The sequence below is a fragment of the Phasianus colchicus genome, chromosome Z, assembly GCF_987193195.1.
Source record: "Phasianus colchicus chromosome Z, bPhaCol1.hap1.1, whole genome shotgun sequence".
Taxonomy (NCBI): domain Eukaryota; kingdom Metazoa; phylum Chordata; class Aves; order Galliformes; family Phasianidae; genus Phasianus; species Phasianus colchicus.
In genome coordinates, this window is record NC_143476.1 from 1 (window position 1) to 19,744 (window position 19,744).

Genomic DNA, 19,744 nt, shown 5'->3' on the forward strand with positions numbered 1-19,744 from the left:
ACAGTGCAGCTGGGCTCCCAAGGCAGGAGCTGCTGTGAAAATAAGGCAGAAGAAAGCCAAGGTGGAAACCCGTAACGCTTTACCTTCTTGCTCCTGGCAATCCTTCCATTCCGGCCCTTGCACAGCCTGGACGAAAACATGATGAGTGTGTCCAGGACTGGGTGGAAGTTGCCCTCAGCAGCATGGCTGACAAGAGAGATCATTCCCTGCACAAAAGAACAAGGGGCAGTTGGCGCAGGCGTGACCTTACTGGTGCAGCCAAGCACAGTGGCTGGGCCAGTCCTCGCCTGAGGGAAACGGCAGCAGTGAGGAGATCAGAAAGGTCCGGAGCAGGGCTAGAAGACAGACTGGGGACGCTCACAGAAGCTGCAGGAGAGGAGAGCTCACCTGGGCCTCAGAGGGCTCCTCCGCGTTTGCTTCCGTCAGATGTTGCAGCAGCTTCTCTTGGACGTGAATGTGGAGGACTGCCTTACAGGCTCCCAGCACTGTCCCCAGTGCCTTGTACAGGAAAGGCTGCATGGGAAGGGAAGGGAAGGGACGGAAAAGAAAGTCAGAATCTGAGACGTAGCAGCAGCCTGACCTGTTGGCAGAGGACCAGGTGGGAAGGGAGCACCCACGCTCCCTGGGAGTCGCTGAGAGCAGCCGCAGGCCGAGCTTTAGCCGGTCCCCGGGCAGCTTGCAGGGAAAGGCCCTCTGGGGGACATGGGCTGGGGAAGCAGCATGAGCGGGACGAGTGGGCAGAGCACCAGCCGCAGCCCCAGCCCCAGTTGGACACCTGCAGCTGCACCGCTGGGTAGAGCCCGGGGGAAAACCCACCTTTTCTGCAGAGCTGCTGGCAGAGCTGCCCAGCCAGCGGCTCAGCTCACAGCTCAGGCCCTTTGTCCAGGCGTCATCCTCCATCGTCTCCAGAGAAGCCCTCAGGAACTGTTGGAGAACAGAAGAAGCCAATGTTCCCTTGCCCTTTGCCTCTTCCCCCATTTCCAAGTTGCTGCAGCCTTCTGGGGAGAGGTGTCTGGAAGAACAGGCCCTCTCTCAGCTGCCCCCAGCATCCCCTCCATTAAAGCCACCTGCAGCTCTTCTCCTAAGAGCCGCCTTGGGCTTGGGACGAATGGGAAGAGGCAGTGCTGCAAAGGCATGCGGCCGCTCTGCAGCAGCATTTTAGAGGTTGTTCCTGTCCTGCGGGGGCTCATATGAGAGCAGGTCACCTTTAGGCAGGCAAGCACTGCTCTGCACCACGCCTCCTGGCAATGCTGTACCTTTAGTAGATGGTGCTCCCACTCTGCAGTGTCCGGGAAGCTCTCCGATTTCCCTGCACAGCAATAGGAAGCAAAAGACCTTTGCTTGGGATCAAGCCACAAAAGAGCTGCCGCAAACCTGGTTTGGCCTGGGCACTGGGCAAAGCTGGGACCTGCGCCCCCTCCACAATGACCTGTCCCTCCCCACAAACACTTTCCCAGTAGGAACACAGAACTGCTCCAGGACTGCTGCCTGAGGGGAGGTGAAGGGCCCATCCATCTCCTGGAATGGGTAGACTCCAGGGGGAAAGGTCCCTGGGCCTCAGTGCCGTATCCCTGAAATGGGAACTGCAGTAGAGCAAGCAGTGGGCCACAGGTTGTATTTTCATCCCTCCCTTCCCTTCCCCACCCCTCCCTTCCCTTCCCTTCCCTTCCTTTCCCTTCCCCTCCCTTCCCTTCCCTTTCCTTACCCACCCGTCCCCTCCCCTCCCCTCCCCTCCCCTTCCCTTCCCTTCTTCCGCCTCCCCCTCTCCACCAGCACTTTACCTTCAAGGCACTGCAGCAGCAGGGGGATCTCAGCTGCCCACATGGCCCCCACAGCTCTGTGGATCCTGCTGTGGAGGTTTCGCATGAGCAGCAAGGCAGCAGCTTGGAGTTCGCTGCCGGCAAAAGGGCTCCCTGCCACCACCTGAGCGAGAGCAAGGAGAAGCAGGGTCACTTCTGCAGCAAGAGCAGCGGCTTCTCCCAGGAGGGAAGCAGCTTGGCTCTGCCCTGGCGGGCAAGGAGCAACCAACAACTTTTCCCATGGTGCTGCGAGCCTGGGAAGAGAATGGCAGCCCCGGGGCTCAGGTGGACACTGGCGCTCTCGGCCATGCTGCTTCCTCCTCGGGGCTTGTGACACCGGCCCCTGGAGCATCTACTCACCAACAGGCGCACCAGCAGCGTCTGGGGAGTCAGCAGGGGGCCTGCGGGGAGAAAGGTGTGCTGAGTGCCCTGCCACATGTCCCTCCGCTGTCCCTTCTGGGTGCTAATACGGGTCAGCAGAGCTCCCTGGGGGAGTTTCTGCTCCTACCTTGAAACACGGAGCTGAGGAAGTGTGGATCCAGCTCTCCTACCTCCCGCGCTGCCAGGTCCTCTCTCTCAGCCAGGCTTTGGATGCAGCGGGAGATCGGGATCAGCATGCCCGTGTACTGAGCTGGAACTACATAGAGCAGCAGCCGTGGCCACAGGAGCTGTAGGGAACGAAGCAGTTGAGCGTGTCAGCATTCCTGCCTCCGCTCAGAGATGAAGAGGACTCTGTGAATTTCCCTGAGTTTTGTGTGCTTCAGAGCACGCTGGAGGAGAGACCTGGGGTGTTGCAATGGGACAAGGAACACGTGGTGCGAAGGCGAGGAGTGGCAGCAGGGCAGAGTGTGACTTACTTTGGTCATCCCTCTCACTGAGAAATCCAGCGATCCCAGGATGCTCATGCACTGCTCTTGCAGAGCTCCTTCTTCCTGGGCCTCCTGGGCAGAAAGGACTCCAGCTGCCTGCACAACATTGTTGTTGAAACACCAGTTACTCTCAGCTGGCTCAGGTGTGGTCCCACTGGTGCTTCTGTGCCAGCCTTTGAGCAGCAAAGGCCTTCCAAAAGAAGATGCAGCCCCCTGTCCTTACCCTTCTTCCCGTGCTGCGGCTGAACTCATTGAAGATATGCCCCACTACGTCCCAGGATGAGCAGCTCTGGGCATCGGTGCTGAGCAGGTCCCCGATGAAACGCAGAATGGCCTTCCTCACCTGCCAGGGGTCAGTTATGGGTTTGATTTTCCAGGTCAGAAGGCAAAGGGAAGCTACGTGCTCATTGGGACAGCCCTTTGGGCACGAGCAGAGACAGTGAGAGCAGAGGACAAGCCTTGGCTCTTGAGGTGAGGGCGAGGCCGTAGCACCAGGCGGTGCGCCTTCCAAGTGCAGCACAGGGACCTGCCTGCTCCACTCTGCCTGCTCTCCCCACAGGAGCCATCGCAACCCTGTGGTCAATGCCCCAGCACCTGTCTAGTCACCCCAGCCCTGCCCGTCACCACTCCGACAGAGCTTTCTTTTCCCAAAGCAGCTCACCTGGATCCTGGGGTCGCTGCACACGCACTGCAAAGCCTCTGCGACCTGGGGCAGCTTTTCTGTCATCACAGGCTCTGCAAGAGATGTGCAGAAGCATGCATGGAGACACAACCCTGATGGCAAAAGGGATCCCTGGAAATAGCGACCCATGGTACTGACCATCAGAGCAAGCTAGAGCACTGAGCAGACCCAGGGCTGCCACGCGTCCAGCCTCCCTCTCATCGCCCAGCTGCAACCGCAGAAACAGGACTGCTTCCTCTGGGCAGATCCGGGCTGCAGAGAGAAAATCCCGTGCTGTGTTAGCAAGAAACACATGCCCATTCCTGAGGTTGGCGAGAAAGGTTTTGGCCAGGGCACTGCCAAGCATTGCCAAAGCTCCTCTCCTTACCCTGCAGCAGGATGCAGCGGGTCAGCTCTGTGCTATCAGCCTCGCTGTGCTGCCTGGTGTCATCAGAGAGCTGTGGGAACAAGGTCCGTTTTAGAAAATCGCATCAGCACTGAGGACAAGAAAGAAACTGTGCTGCCAGCTCTCGTCTCCCTTGGCACTCTCAGGGAGAGGACATGCAGACAAAACCCGGCCTGCCCCACAGCATCCCTGGGGGTACACGCATGGCTCTGGAGGAGCCTCAGGCATGCAGGAGCTACAGCTGAGCACCTGTCAGAGGCTCAGAGCTCTGCAGTCCTCCTGAGACTTGGACAAGAGGGAAACTGCTGTGGGTGCAAGGATAGGCTCCCCTTACCTGGTAGAACATGGCACTGGTAATGGCCAGAAACTTGTCCTTGGGGATGATGGTCTGAACTCCCTCTAAGGCCTCCAGGAAGATAGTGAGGCTCTGTAAGAGACCAGGAGAGGAAAAAAGCGCTGCAGCCACATCTAGCCACTTGGGAGCGGAGAAACTGTTTTCCAATGGTTTCTCCACTGGGGGAAGCTCCTGCACACTGTTTGGCATTCTTGTTTGTCCCCCAACTCTCAGCAGCACCCAAAGTCTCTCTGCTTTCAACCGAGCCCTGTTGGCATCGTTTGCAAGCATTTCCCACCCAGCATCCCTCTTCTCCCTCATCAGATGCAACTAAACGTGGTCTGCCTGGTTGTTAGCACAGAGCTCCTCAGGCACTCAGAGCCCCACGGTGGTGGTTGTGAAGCTTCCCATCCCCAGAAGATGGGCCCCACTGACTCCTGGCTCCCTCCTGGTTCCTGTCCCCATTGTTCTTCCCTTGACGGAAGAGCTCAGGAAGCCTCAGACCTCCCTTGATCACCTGTTCCTTCTTTCTCCAAGGGTCCCCCACCTCCTCCCCGCATCCCCCTGACCCCTCGTGGCATTTGCATGGGCCCCACATCCACGCTGAGCCCTGCACAACATCTCACCTTGGTCACTCTGCAGATGTCTTGGACCTCCTGATACGGGCGCACGAGCCAGAGGAGCTGCTCCCAGACGTGCTCTCGGTGCAGCTCCTCTTGCAGGAGGACAGCCATCATGGCAGTCACAGCCCCGAAGACGGCCTGCTTGTCCTGGAGAGGAATGGCAGAGGCCCGGCATCAAAGACTGAAGGTCTGCCCTTCCGACAGAGAGGGCTTTCTCTTTTCCTTCCCCTTCCCCATACCCCCTTGCCCAGCAGGAGATGAGCTCGCTCTGGACAGCAGGGAGATTCTCCCCACACCCTCGTCCCCAGCACTCCCTGCCACAGTGCTGTGATATGCAGCTGCTTCCTGGCACGGAGATGCAGCCCCGAGCGCAGTTTGGGGCCCTTTGCAGAGCCAGCCCACTCCCTCTCATCACCCCTCTGCTCTCAGCCCACTGGGCACAGACAGAGCTGCTGACACGGAGGTCCCTGCTGCCATCCTGGGCTGGGAATGCAGCAGTGCTCACCTCTTCCTCCTTGCAGTCCTGCCAGTTTGTCAGCACGGAGAAGAAGAGCAGGTGCAGATTCTCGTAGATTTGTTCTTTCTGCACGACAGGCCGGGGGCATTGCTTTCCAGAGCAGAAGTGAACCCGGACTCCTTCTGACCATTGTTTCACAACTGAGAAAACAAAATGAAACAACAAAATAAACGAAGAATTAATTTTAAAAGAAAAAACAAACAAAACCAAACCAACAAGAGAAAAGGGAGCCTGTGAGAGTCTGCAGGGCAGGATGCAAGGGCTGTCCTGAGACCCCCTGCTCTGGTCCGGCACTCACCAGCACAAGCGAGGCGCAGGGTCCGGCCGCTCCTCACCTGGCCCACCACACTGCGCAGGCCAGCCAGCATCAGCCACGTGAAGGGGATGCACTGTGGAGCTGCAGAGGAGAAGGAGAGGTCCACAGTCAGAGCCCTGGCAGCAACAGAGGAGGGGGCGAAGCCCTGCATCCCCCAGAGAGGAAAGACCCCTTTCCCCCGTTGTCATAGGTGTAGGGTGGCTGAGAGCACTCTACCGTAGATGCCGAACAGTTTGCTGAGGGTGATGAGCACGAAATCCTTGGGTCTCTCCCCGATGGCCTTCAGCTGGCCCTGGAGCTCAGCCATCACCAAGCTGAAATGCATCCGGGCCAGAGCCACCAGGACGTTGCTGGCAGCCGTCCTCACGTTGTCCCTGACACCCTGAAAAGGAGTCACTGGTGACACACCGTCCAGGAGACTGCCTGAGACCCTGGGAAGGGCTGAGCCACCGCCGTCCACCAGCACAACACCAGCACGGGCAGCGGCTCCCTTTGCCTTTGGCTGTAACCCCTCACCTGGGCTGCCGTCAGGTCCCGGGACACCTCTGCCAGCAGCCGGTTCACCACTCCGCACGGCGGGCGGCTGTCGTCTTCCCACAGGGCGCCCTCCAGCTCGCGGTACACCTGTGCTCGATCACCCTGGGGACAGGACCAGTCATGCTTTGCTTTGCCCTTGCTCTCGGGGAGCCACCCACTGCCACCCATCACCGTGCCGGTGTGGTGCCGCGGCCCGGCACCCACAGGACCACGGCACTGCGCCACGGCAAGGATTCACGGCCGGACGTCCCCAGCTCACCTCCCGGTCTTGCAGGCGCTGTTGCAGCACAGTCACAGCGGAGACAGGGACAGGGCTCGGCACCCTGCTTCTCTCCCTGCGACGCGTACGTCTGGGCACGCAGCCCACACAGGCAAAGAGACCTGGAAGCAAAGAGCGGAGCAGCTGCCGCCGGTGTCGCTCGGAGCCAGGGCCGAGCATCCGGCCGGCTCTGGGAGGAACGCTCCTCCAGCCCCACGGTTGGCGGGGACGGGGGAGGGAGCTTTCCCCTTGCTGGGGTGCCGGGGAAACCACGGCGGGCAGCTGCGCTCAGCAGAGCGAGGACGGTGCTGCCGGCGCGGCCTGAACTGACTCTGGAGGCACACGTGCGCTCGGGCGGCGTCACGGCGTGCGGAGAGGTGGAGGGACTCACCTCGAAGGGCTCTCAGCCGCTCCATGACAGCAGGAAATCTCCAGGTAGACGCAACGCTCTCTCTGGTTCCGCTTCCTGCGGGTCCCACAAGCGGACTGAGCCACCGCTCCCACCGCTGCCACGAGGGCGCACGAGGTACCACTGTGACATCACAGCGCAGTGTCACCTCACAGGGAATGGCTGGGGACCAGGCAGCACGCAGGGCAGCCCTGCAGGCCCCCAAACGCAGCATCTTCTGTGATGCACTCGGCTCTGGGGTTCCGGTTCCATGCGGAATTCCTTCCATGAAGTTGTAATAAAGACATTTTACTGGCTTAATAAATAGGACCTGAACTGGTAAAGTACTTCACGAGGGCTTAATTCTAAGATTTAGGTCTCAGAAGGAGCCCTTGGTTACCAAACACCAGCAGTTTAGCAATACTGGTGCACCAGCACATTAGCACTATCCTAATGGATACCACGGTTACTGTAGAAATTCCCTGTCTCACTGTAGAAACTAAAACATACTCCTGGATGATTACAATAATTTTCTGTCCATTCAGATGCTCTGAAACAATAAATGTGCATAGCTCAATTACATTTGACGCATAGAATGTCAGCAATCAACATAGTTTAATAACTTTTCTAAGAGTGAAGGGATTTTCACTACTTTTGAAAAGAATCCATAATTGCACACTCACTCTGCAAAATGAGTTCATCTTGTTACAGAGTGGTTCTTACTGGAATGAAATGCGCCGTGCTAAGTAAACAGCTACAGTCAGATTGGCACAAAACCCAAACACATTCCAAGGATAAATGTTTATAACAAATAAAATGAAATGAACACATCTTATGAGTGCTTTTAGAAACGTGCTCCTGTTACTCGTTACAAAACAAATGGCTGCAACATACATAAAGTGAAGGAAAACACCAAACAAATAAGGCAGGAACAGGCTCAAAGTGTTACATGAGCAAGAAGAAAAACTATGAAAAATCAGGCATGCTTCAGCAGGAAGGTATTTGTGAAGAAAATGCTGCCAAATATAAGGCACGTATTTATTCTGTGCTGAGTAACTGAAGAGCCGCATCTACTTCACGGAGATGTGCTGCCAGAGCTGCACAGTCAGCACAGAGTTTGAAAGCAGAATGCATGTCTCTGAAGACAGGTATGCAAAGCCATAAAACCAATGGCTGAATGATGCAGAACAGCATCTCTAAAAGCATCTCACCTTTCTGGAATGGCTGCTGTTCCTATGTGATATGGGTTCTTTCAAACTGCACGTCAGACCTGACACCTCTGTGTGAGCTCCCAACCCAGTTCTGAAAGACAACACTGAACATTTTGGGTGGGCTTTGGCTTGCAATGTGGCTCTATGTGAGCTAAGCCCCCATTATGGTCTGCATAGATGTAACCAAAACAACTGCAGCCCAAAGAGGAGTTCAGCTCATCCTATCTCTGGATAGCTAAACATCTCACAGGCTCCATAGGCTGCACTGCTGTATAGGCAAATGGATACAGTGAAATAAAGGAGTCTGCTTAACAGAATTGGAAACTCCACTGCACTGCCTTTCATTACTTGGTCTTATCATTTTGTCTGTTTGGAAGAGGGGAGCTGTATCTTTAGGAAGCCTTGACCTGGTCCAGTTGGAAACGTGTAATTCCCAGAGGCTCATCAGAACAACACATCATGGTACAAGGTGATGTAAATGTCCAGCTGAACCCAGCCCCAAAGCTTTCTCTGCAGGAATGTGATTGATGTTGGTGTGGAGCTGCGACAGCCAACTCACAGCCCATGAAAGGACATCTTGTTAATGCTCCAGAAGAGGGGAAAGATAAATAGCTCTCTAAGTTCTGTACTTCATATACCAGCCACAGTTACGGCTCTTCATAAATATTTTCAGAGAGACATCAATCAGAAATGCCACTTTATTTCTTCCCACACCTGAACCTGTGAGGTTTTATTTTGGGAAATTAAATCTACCTACTCCACACAGACAGACTGTTCCCTGGATACCACGGAATGAACGCAGTAAAGTGATCTCTGGGCTGTGCCAGGGCTGGGAACGCTCTCCGACGTGTGCATCCTCTTGCCCTTACAGGACAGAAGAGCCTGAAACGCTGGAAGGCAAACTGAACAGCTCTGAATATTTGACAGCCACCTTTGTTCCTATCTCACCCTTCTGCAGTGTTGATCTTACAGGCACTGGGCATGAAGTACGAATTGCAGAACACAGGTTTCCTCTTCCTCCATTCAGCATGTGCTGTGCTGCAGAGCTACGGAATCTTTCCATCTGTCGGCCGGGTCAGATATATTGTAAAAGGTTTCTTGGGCTTGGCTACAAATGTTGCCCTGATCTGTTGGACTCCTCCATCAGTACAAGTGCTTACAAAGCACACGGAGGATACGAGGCCTTGCAGAAACTGAGTAAATCATACGAGGAACAAACATCAGAGCTGCAGCAGCACACAAAATAGGAGACGTTTCACCGTGGGCGATTTGTTTAGCAACTCCTCCATCATCCTTCAATTTCAGACAACAATCAGAGTCACTCAGTTTGCCACCCGGTGACTCTTCAGGAGTGGTGACACCAGTGTTACATGAGAGCCCTCAGTACAAACCAGCAGAGGTAATCCCAGAGACACACACATCTCTCACCAAAACTTAGGCACTTTCCAACAGCGAGGAGTTTTGTATACCTATAGGTTTTAACGACTCTGGAAGCCCCCTAACTACAGCAGTCGTTCTCTCAGGATCAGCGGGCATCACCAGAGGTGATTCATGCTGTGGCTGCAGCTTTCTATCACACATCACACAAATAAGACATCTCCACTTTTCATGCTGGCGATGCTGTCACTCATTTTTCAATGCAATGAAAGACCTACACCAAGGGAGGAGGGGGTGCATGTATTCAAAAGCCCAGGCAACTCCTTACCTCCCCAGCTCGGTTCGTAGTTCAGCCACTGATCTTCAGTAGGGGTGGGTCGTTGGGTGTTGCTGTTCTGTTGACAACGACTGCAACAGTGACCATGGCGATGATGGCCCCTTTTCAGTGCTTTCCAAGTGGTCGAGTCAGCTGTCTTTGGAGTGACAGCTCAAATCCACAGTGGTCGAGTCAGCTCTCCTTGCAGTGGCAGATTCTGGCTCTGGGATCTCAGCAGAAACTCCTTGGTTCCCATCTTCTGGGCCTTGCCAGCAGATAAGAGGGAGCAGGGATGCCCACCTGCATCCTGTTTTCACAGGACACGAAGGTATCATTCCCAGCTTTCCCAGACCGAGCTGGAGCTATTTAGTCACAGGCAGATCTTCTCCAGTAAACACTCCTGAGCACTCTCTTCTGGAGGCAAGCGGCTCTGGAGGAAGGGCTTTCAAATGTCCACAGAGTGATGTCGATTGTCCTTATTTCTTGTGTCCCACACTGAAGTTAGCTTTTCCCTTCCCACCAAGGGCCGCAGTCTTTGATTCTCTCCATCTTCCCCCATCTTGCTCCCTTGTCCGTCACAGGAAAGCTCTACTTTCTAAAGTGCACACGATGCCTTGTTTACCTGCTGCCATGCTGCTCAGTGCCGTCTCTTCTCCTGCTCTGTGCTGGAATACATTCAGACACAGCCTGATTTTCCAAGAAATCAAGCTCACAGTTCTGTTCCGACCATTACTGGATTGTGGAAGGATGCTCCCAGCAATATGCCATTCAGCAGGTAGAGCTTGTTGCTGGGAGGATGGTAAGATTTGACTCAGAAAGAAGGCTGTCACTGCAGCCAAAACCTTGTCAGAAGAGAGACGTGAGCTTGTCATTTGTCCATTGCATTCCTTGCAGGTTTGATACAGCACATGAAGATTTCGGTACATCAGCAGTGAGCTTTCACCATTCTCATCTTCACTTGTGATTGCTTGGGTGATTTACATACCAGCAGCACAAGGAGCCTTTATACTTCTTCTTCCTTTGTCTTCTTATTGGAAAATCACTGTGACACATTAAAAGCCAAAGCCAAGTGTCTTTGCTGCATACCAAGGCAGACAGAAAAAGAATTAACACTGATTGTGGCCTTCTGTTCTGGGCAGATGAGAAGTGCTTGAAGAGATGCTTCAAATGGCCGTTTGTAGCTCATTCTCCAGTGCTGCAAGCTCTCTTGGTTTGGACTCTGGCTTAGAAAACAGCACTGGAGAGGAACTCAGACCTCCTCATTGCTGCAGAGCCTCAAGGCCCTTCTTCCCCTGATGGATTTCTGCCAAGGTTCAGCTGTGAGACACTCATTTTTAGCAGCTAAGTACAGAATTCTGCACTCTGGAGAACCATGACACAAACTTCTTTCATTTTATAATAGAGTGTGAATGTGAGTGTGTTGATGAAGCAATGTACCATAGAAGTGCTGTGACCTTTTAGTCATGTCAGCATGTTTTGGGAGCAAGAGGCAACGCAGTGTTGATGATCTCCACATCTTTCCGGCAGTGAAATTTACTTTAAAATTTCTGCAGGAAAAGGTTTGTGCCAAATGAGAAAGCTGAATTTCCCACCGTCAGTCCCACAGATTCCTTCTCTCCCATTGGAAACGTCTGGGACATTACTGAGAAAAACACTGCAGTCTTTTGTTCAGGGGTTGGCAAAGGCAATGCTCCCTGCATTCCTTGCAGGGGGCTTTTTCCATGACTTTTTCACTGCTGTACACAAGTGCATACGGATACTTGGACACTCCGATGTAGGTCGCTCCAAAAGTAATGCCTGCTGTTGATTTCGATGGAAACTGCAGCTCTGCTGCCATCTGCTGGCACGACAACAAAACGTAATGGAGTATTTGTAGGAAGGTTCAGCCTCTGCTGCCGTACCACCAACAGTCACCTCTGATATCATGGGCCTACATCAGAAAATAGGAGGCGTTACTTTTGGAGCAGCCCTCATATATTATATATATATGTATCTGAGTAGCAGCAGCTCTCACAGGCAATATTCTGATGCTCATTTGGTTGTGCTGAAGCAGTATGTGTTCAAAGAGTGCATTTAGAGATGCTTTCATCACATACTTTGTGACACAGTCTGCAGATCTCTGTTTAGGACTCGATTTGTAGAACTGTTCACAGAGCTCCTTTATAGAAAGCTCTGGAGGTGGAGCAGCAGGACCTGATAACTCAGTCACATAAGGAAAGATTAGCAAGGTAGGAAGAATGATACTACTCTAGAAAGTAATACATGATGTCAGAACATAGGAAAAGATGTTATGCAAAGGAAAAAAAAAAGAAAGTGAATAATTGCAGATGTTTTAAATTTGCATGTGTGCCATTTACAATCTTTGTCAAACCTTTGGGAGAAAAAGGATTCCAACCAGCAATTAGGAATTCTTGTTTTCTGTTTGGCAAACAAATGATGTAGAGGCTGAAATGGTAGGAGGATAACTCTGTCACACAGAAATCAGTATTCTGAAGCTTCTGGGAAAGAAAAGAAACCAGAAGAATTACAAAGAAGTGTTGTGGTTATTTGCTGACATTCTGCATTTTTTATGTTTTAATGATTTCACTGTCGTGGATGTCTCCAGAGTGCTATAAAATAGGGGAAAAAACAACAACAAACAAACAAACCAAAAACACTAACATTGGCTTACATGGTTAAAATGTGGATGGAGGAGTAACACACCTGGTAAAAGCATTGTTCTGCATTTGGCAGAGTTCTGTAATCACAAAACACAGACACTTATCTGGCTTGTGACTGGAAATGTGTGTCTTCTGAAATCCACTGCTTCAATTCATGCCTAAAGTAATGCTCTAAAGGTCTATTATTGAAAATATGTTTTGGACATTAAGGGCAGCCAAGAAAGGGCCTGCAAAAGCACTCTGCTCCCCATCAATAATTCTTTCTTCTTTTGCAGGAATTGGCAGAGTAACCCATCTGACCTGAAACAAAAAAAGGATGTAAACAGATCAGATGTTCTATATCTGAACATAAATGTTTCCATCTTTCAGGTGTAACTGAGAAGCTGAACCAGATGCTGCCACTATTGACCAGTACCTAGAAAACACACGCAATGCAGGAGGGTTTGTTGCACTGTGATTGCTTTTTATCGCACCTGTCAGAACGTGAGTGAAGCTAATAGATGGGCTGGTGCTCTGATGCAAGGTAACAGCAGGCGTTCAATTCATGCTGTTAGTGCAGAATTGGCTCAAAGAAGGGAGACTTTAATTCACTGAGCTTTGCTCACTGGAAATGAAGGTGCAGGCTGTTCATAAGGGTACAGAAGCAGAGCGCAGCCTGTGTGCCACCAGGTGGCATGGAGGGTGCAGCAGAGCAGGGACTGCATCAGAGTTCTGTGATCTGTTGCAGCTCCCCGGGCAACTTGAGGAGTCAGCAACATCAGGACGTACAAACAGAATAAGGATGCTGGGATGAGGACCTGGTGGTGCCAAAGTGCTTCCCTGCCTCTCTCGGAGCCGAAGACTCACCTTTTTTACAAAATGCCTTTGGGGAATTCTGCTCATTATAACATCAAAACACATCTCCATCCCGAAAGCTACCAGCCTCCAAGGGGTGACAGCCTCTCACTGAGCATGCACACCAAATGTTTTTAACCACTACCTTTTAAAGCCATGTGAGGAAAGTTTACACCAGTCAGAACAAAGCCATGTAATCACTGGAGTGACTCCAGCTTCACCTGTGGAACAGCAAATAGTATGAACATGGATAAGGATGGGGGGAAGATGAGGGAAGGTAGCTTTGCAGGCAAGTAGGAGAACAGCTCTGACCCTGGGAGCAGCCAATGGGCAGATCCCCTCTTTGCCCCCCACAGGCAGTGCTGGTAGGCGAGATTCACACACTTGGTCCTGCTTCCCTGTAATTTTGGTTTATACCTTGGTGCTCTTGTGGACAGGCTGTATTCCTCTTAGTTCTTTGCACATGCTTTGCATTATCCTTGGTTAACCTCACAGCTCTGCAGGCAGCTATCACATCCTGTGTGTGAGAGTGGAAGGGATGGCCAGATTTGGGGATGCCTCTGGTTAGATTAAGGCAAAACGAAATGCAGAGGTTCTCACACAACCCTCAGTTTTAATAGGAATCTAATGCTACAGTTATCCCAAAATAGTGCACGGTAAGAATTAAATCTGTCTTGACTGTAAGGCTAAATATAAAACTTTTTGTTGGTCCTTAACAACAATGAATTATCACCAGCCATCCAAAAGAACCTCTCAGCATGTGCCATTCCTGACCAAAATGACAACTAGAATCAAATATTATAAACTGATGGAAGTGAGTACAGTCACACAAACCTCAGTGACTACGGAACAGAGGTGTTTTGAAGAATGCTATTTGCTAGATGTGAGCAAAAAGGGTAGCAATGCAACCAAATTTCATCAGGGTCACAGAGATGCAGGAGTTGTGGCCAGTGCCAGAAAGCATGAAGGGATTTGGGAACCTATGTAAAACTGTACCTTCCATCATCTCCTGTGAGAGTGTTCTACAGCTGAGCTGTGCATTGCATGCCTTTGTTCCTTTGCTCTGAAACTTTTCTTTGCTGGTGCAATTCCATGTCCTCTGGTCTTACAATGGAAGAATCAGAGATCAGTGGTTCCCTGTTAAACTCTGCCAGTCATACTCTTGGTTGTCTGCTTTCTGGCCTGAATTGCCCTTGGTTATTTACTGTTTTTCGTATGAAAGTTGTTCCACAATCTGATCATCCCTAGAGTCCTCCTCTGAACCCACTCACATCCTTCTCGATGGCTTTTGAGATGGGAAGAACAACATTCAAAGTGCAGCCAATGATGCACCTCCATAGAGGCACATCTTTTCCACTGCCTTGTCTTCTTCCTTGCAGAAAGGTTCATCATATGCATTTTTTTAGAGGATTGCTAATGAGAAAATCTGAAGATGCAAAGGTATGTTTTAGTTGGCTGAACTCTTCTCAGCTCCTTGTTCCCAATTGCACGTAGATAAAACTGTTGGCTCTGATGCTGGAGCAGGACAATTAGCCTTCTTTCCACAGCCTCCCACAGCATTTCTGGCTTCAGAGCAGAAACTGCTTCTCATTACTCCTACACTGAGATGTGTTCTGTTGTGATGACTGCTTTGCGCCCTCAGGCAAAATCTCCTACAAAGCACAGATTTGTCCTCTCCCAGTTCACCAAGAATGGAGAACTTTGGGGTATTCCTCACACCTCGCTTTTTATTCATATGGGATGTGGGGCAGCCTTGGGAAAGTATGAGATGACACGTGGCACATTCTAACTTAATGCACAAGAAGCAGAAGTTGCAGACTATGAGGGGTAAAAGGCTGGTTATATAAATTCTTTGTCACCTCCAGAACTTCTCTTCCCTGCCTTCCATCATTTGATTTCTTTCTTTAAATGCTTAGTATTTTTCTTTAGCTTTTAAACTTTCTCATCCAATATTTCCAATAGCCAATATTCCACCTGAATTTTCAGATATTTCTCTGCAGTATTTGTACAGTTCCTGTAGTTAACCTCATAGTCATACTAAGCTTGATTTACACAACACCTCCACTAGCTGTGAATGTTCCCTTTATCTGCAGAGATCATGGCCTGAGCCTGACGTTTCTTCATTTCACTTATTTAGGAGTAACATATTCTCCTGTCTCCAAATGATGTTTCCACAAGATAAGTTTGCACTCAAAGCTATGCACTCCCTTAAAGCAGGCAGAAACCACACAGACGTGACTCTGAAGTTGGCTTAGAAATACCTTGGAACCCAGTTATCATTGCAGATCCTTGACAACCACAGGAAGAGTTTTTCAGATTCCTTCTTTGTGAAGGACTGCAGGTAAACAGCCATTCATGTGCTGAAAAACTAAACAATAAGCACAAAGTGTAGCTCGTGGCAAGCTGAGCAGCCATTGGTAATCTGTCATTATGTCAAGTGACTCAGGGCTTTGTGTCTGTTGCTCCTTCTCTTGCAGGTAGATCTCAAATACTTTCTTCAATCCATCTCCCTTTCCATTATATGCCTGGTTTGTATCTTCCTAATAAACTGCTCCATAAATGCTGCTGCCATCAGATTTGCATTTAGAGAAATACATTTGAACACAATTAAAACAGTGAGAGGCCATCAAATCAGGAATCAAACGCTGTAGGCTATAAGCTTGTCAGTCAGACAATAGGAGCATCACAGCTTGCACTTGATTATAACACTTCTTCAGAGATGCAAAGGACAAGAATGCACTCAGGAACTGCACTCAGCAAGGTTTTACTAAGAGCACATCATATTTGACAAGCCTGACTGCCTTCCCTGATTGCTTATGTGGGCAGGAGGGCATACATCACAGGACATCACAGGACATACATGCCAGGACAGAGCAGCTGATCTGGAGGTGTAAGGGACTTTTAGGGGTTTCCTTTGCCAGGCAAACACCAAGAAAGTAAAGCGACCCCACAGCACCAGGCAGCCCTCATGGGAGTGGCTGATGGCCAGGGTGTTGTCAGGGCAATGGAGACCATACTCACAGCCCTGAAAAATGGCAGCTGGGAAGCTTTCTATGTGGGGAAAGAGCTGTAATTCTATTAGGAAGGAAAAAGCGTGCCTAAAAAGCTCATTCTAGTACACTAACAGGTTTTCTGAAGCTGTTGGAAAGACCTCTAAGATCATCTGGTCCAGCCATTGTCTCATCTCCACCATGCCCACTAAACCACATCCCTCAGTGCCACATCTCCACGTTTCCTGAACACCCCCAGGACTGTGGCTGCACCACCTCCCTGGCAGCCTGTGCCAATGCCTCACCACTATTTCTGAGCAGAATTTCCCCTGGGCTGTTAGTGTTTTGTCATCGTTGAATAGGGTTTGCTAGCTGTATTCAACATACATTTTGTTCTGTTTTGTTTTGTTTGTTTGTTTGTTTTGGTAGCCATTCCTCTAATAATGACTGAGTTTTAGCTGTGACTGTATTCTGTGCCATTTTCTATGTTAACTGCTGGCAAATTTGCAAGTGTAGAAATGTAGGATTGAAGATAAAGCAGGGAGAATGAGTAATTTTGAGGAAAGTGTTGTGTGAGATAATCACTGGCTGTTTCTCCTTCTGCCTCGTGGTTCTGTTTCTAATTCTAGAAGTGTAACAGCCTGCAGTATGAGAACAGCTGAATGTGGTTGTGTTTGCTTTGCGCTTACTTCTGTGTTTCACTTTTTGTTTGCCATTTTGCAAAAGTTTCATCTTCACCTAAGATGAAATTTAGGCTCCCCTTAACTAAATCAAACGAGAGCGACAAGAGAACAGCCGACACGGCTGAGCCGGGCTGGACGTGGAGAGGCAGCCGCTCCGGGTCCCGTCTGCAGCTCCACCCCGCTGCCACCCCCCCCAGAATCACAGAATTGCCAGGGTTGGAAGGGACCTCAAGGATGATGAATCTCCAACCCCCCTGCCACACGCAGGGCCACCAACCATCCCACCTAATGCTAGACCAGGCTGCCCAGGGCCCCATCCAATCTGGCCTTGAACACCTCCAGGGACGGGGCATCCACAACCTCCCTGGGCAGCTGTTCCAGCACCTCACCACTCTCTCCGTAAAGAATTTCCCCCTGACGTCCAACCTAAATCTCCCTTCCCTCAGCTTAAAACCATTTCCCCTTGTCCTGCTGTCACTCACCCTTTCAAAGAGTTGATTTCCCTCCTGTTTGTAGGCTCCCTTTAGGTACTGAAGGCTGCAATGAGGTCACCCCGCAGCCTTCTTTTCTCCAGGCTGAACAAGCCCAGCTCCCTCAGCCTGTCCTCATAGGGGAGGTGCTCCAGTCCCCTGATCATCTTTGTGGCCCTCCTCTGGACCCTCTCCAACAGCTCCCTGTCTTTCTTGTACTGGGGGCTCCAGACCTGGACGCAGTACTCCAGATGGGGCCTCACAAGAGCAGAGTAGAGGGGAACAATCACCTCCCTGTCCCTGCTGGCCACCCCTCTGCTGATGGAGCCCAGGATCCCATTTGCCTTCCGAGCCACAAGGGCACACTGCTGGCTCATGTTAAGTTTTTCATCTACCAAGACCCCCAGGTCCTTCTCCACAGGGCTGCTCTCAAGGACGGCTCCTTCCAGTCTGTAGGGATGCCTGGGATTCCTCCGGCCCAAGTGCAAAACTCTGCACTTTGCCGTGTTGAACCTCATCAGGTTCACCCAGCCCACCTTTCCAGCCTCTCGAGGTCCCTCTGAATGGCATCCCGTCCTTCAACCGTGTCAACCACACCACTCAGCTTGGTGTCGTCAGCAAATTGCTGAGGGTGCACTCGATTCCGTCACACGCCCTTTCCTCATGTGATCAAGCATGTCATCCAGGATGATCTGTTCCATGATCTTCCCAGGCACAAAGGTGAGACTCACCAGCCTGTAGTTCTTGGGGTCCTCCTTGCTCCCTTTCTTGTAAATGGGAGTGACGTGACCCTTCCTCCAGTCATCCGGGACTACACCAGACAGCCACGACTTCTCAAATATGATGGAGAGCGGCTCGGCAACCACCTCAGCCAGCTCCTTCAGAACCCTGGGATGCACGCCATCCGGCCCCATAGACTTGTACACATTCAGTCTCATCAGGCGGTCTCGGACCTGCTCTGCCCTCACAGCGGGGGGGGATTTACCACCCCAGTCCCCACCCAGAGGTGTAGGGATGCAGGGCTCAGGGACAGAAGGAGTCCTGGCTGACGGTGAAGACCGAGGCAAAGAACTCATTCAGTACCTCGGCCTTCTCTCCATCCGTTGAAACCAGTTCTCCTTTTACATTTACCAAAGGAGGTATCCCATCAGGATGCTCAAAGAGTCCACAGAAGGCAATAAGGGGAACCACAACATTGACTCGTTAACTCCCACTGGTCCACTGGTGATGTTCTGATGCGGAACACTGGGATATTCTTAATGATGTAAACATCGTGGTACAGCAACGAGTGGAGGGAAATGTCCAACTAAGTTACATAAGAAAGAGCATCTTTTTGAATCCACCTTTAAGAAAGGTGGCACGGTTCAGCCAACAAAGGGCATGGCTTCAGGATGCCTGGGGGAGGCATTTCTGTATGGCAGTGACAGCATTGACAGCACTGCTTTCTTCCATCATTGCAGGTCTGTCACTTTGCTCAAGTTGCCTTAACTCACCTCCACTAGCCCCATGGGAGAAAAGGCAGTGCCCTGTAAGATGGCTGAAGGCTTAATCTGAATGGTGATTAGTATTTACACTGTTATCCTGTTGTCCTCACGTGCTGGTATTTGATATCACTTGAGATACTGATATGAATTCTGCAGGTCTCCTGTCAGAGCTCACACAGAATCAGATTTGAGTCTAAATATCAGTGTTCAAATCCCTTCTCCCCACCTCCTTCCCAGCCTTTGCTAAGAAAAACAGAAGTTGTTTTAAAGGTAAGTGGGAAACCATTAAACCTGTACACTTCAAAGCACTTAATCTTCAGTGTTTCTGGAACCACGACGACAGACAGATTACTTTTCATCGTCCATCACAGACCTACAGGAGTTGGAAGAGACTTCAACAGGTCAGCACGTCCAGCCCCCAATAATAGTGCAGCAATGTATGCATGTAGAAGAATTATGACCTTACTCAACTCTGAAGGAAAAAGCACCTTGAACAATAAACTCAAAGTCCAAAAGTTACTTAAACTATCTAGATCCTAGTCAGTGAGATCTCCAGCCCTCTTTTAAACAGTCGTATGGCATTAAGAATTAAAAACTTTCTAAGCACGGGTGTGTGTTGTGTCCTGCTCCCTTCCTTTATTATGAAAGCTGTATGCACTATCTACAGGAAGTCAGCAATCCAGTCCTACAATTTCTTTCTTCTGGGCATTGTTTTTAACCCATTAAATTTGTTCATACAGCTGCTTCCAAAAAGAAACATGAAAGAAAGGATGGTTTCCAATATGATAATGCCTCCCCTTCACCAATATTGGGAACAAAGACTTTGAAGAAGACTGGCCTGTCAGATGATTTATTTTTTCAGAGTTTGAACCAAAAGCTGTGTATTTCTTACCAAACAGTGCTGAAGATGATGACCACATTAACAGCTCTCAAGATGTTTCACAGAATGGCAGAGGTTAGAAAGAATCTCTGGAGGTCATCTTGTCCAAAGTCTCTGCTCAGGCAGAGCC

At 50.6% G+C, this 19,744-nt stretch overlaps 1 protein-coding gene across 1 annotated transcript; it reads right to left on the bottom strand.

The window, feature by feature from the left end:
- Positions 1–7: 7 nt before the first annotated feature.
- Positions 8–6,792, bottom strand: LOC116241672 (maestro heat-like repeat-containing protein family member 2B; the record flags this gene model as incomplete). The annotated part of the gene is made up of 20 exons (XM_090130901.1): positions 6,713–6,792; positions 6,322–6,443; positions 6,042–6,164; positions 5,742–5,907; positions 5,508–5,606; positions 5,198–5,349; positions 4,696–4,839; positions 4,070–4,162; positions 3,718–3,787; positions 3,489–3,602; positions 3,330–3,403; positions 2,892–3,011; positions 2,657–2,764; positions 2,308–2,467; positions 2,160–2,200; positions 1,782–1,923; positions 1,257–1,309; positions 817–924; positions 388–513; positions 8–206 (listed from the first exon to the last, which is right to left on the bottom strand). Coding segments are annotated over exons 1-20 (2,239 nt in total), but the record flags the coding sequence as incomplete, so codon positions are not given.
- Positions 6,793–19,744: the final 12,952 nt, after the last annotated feature.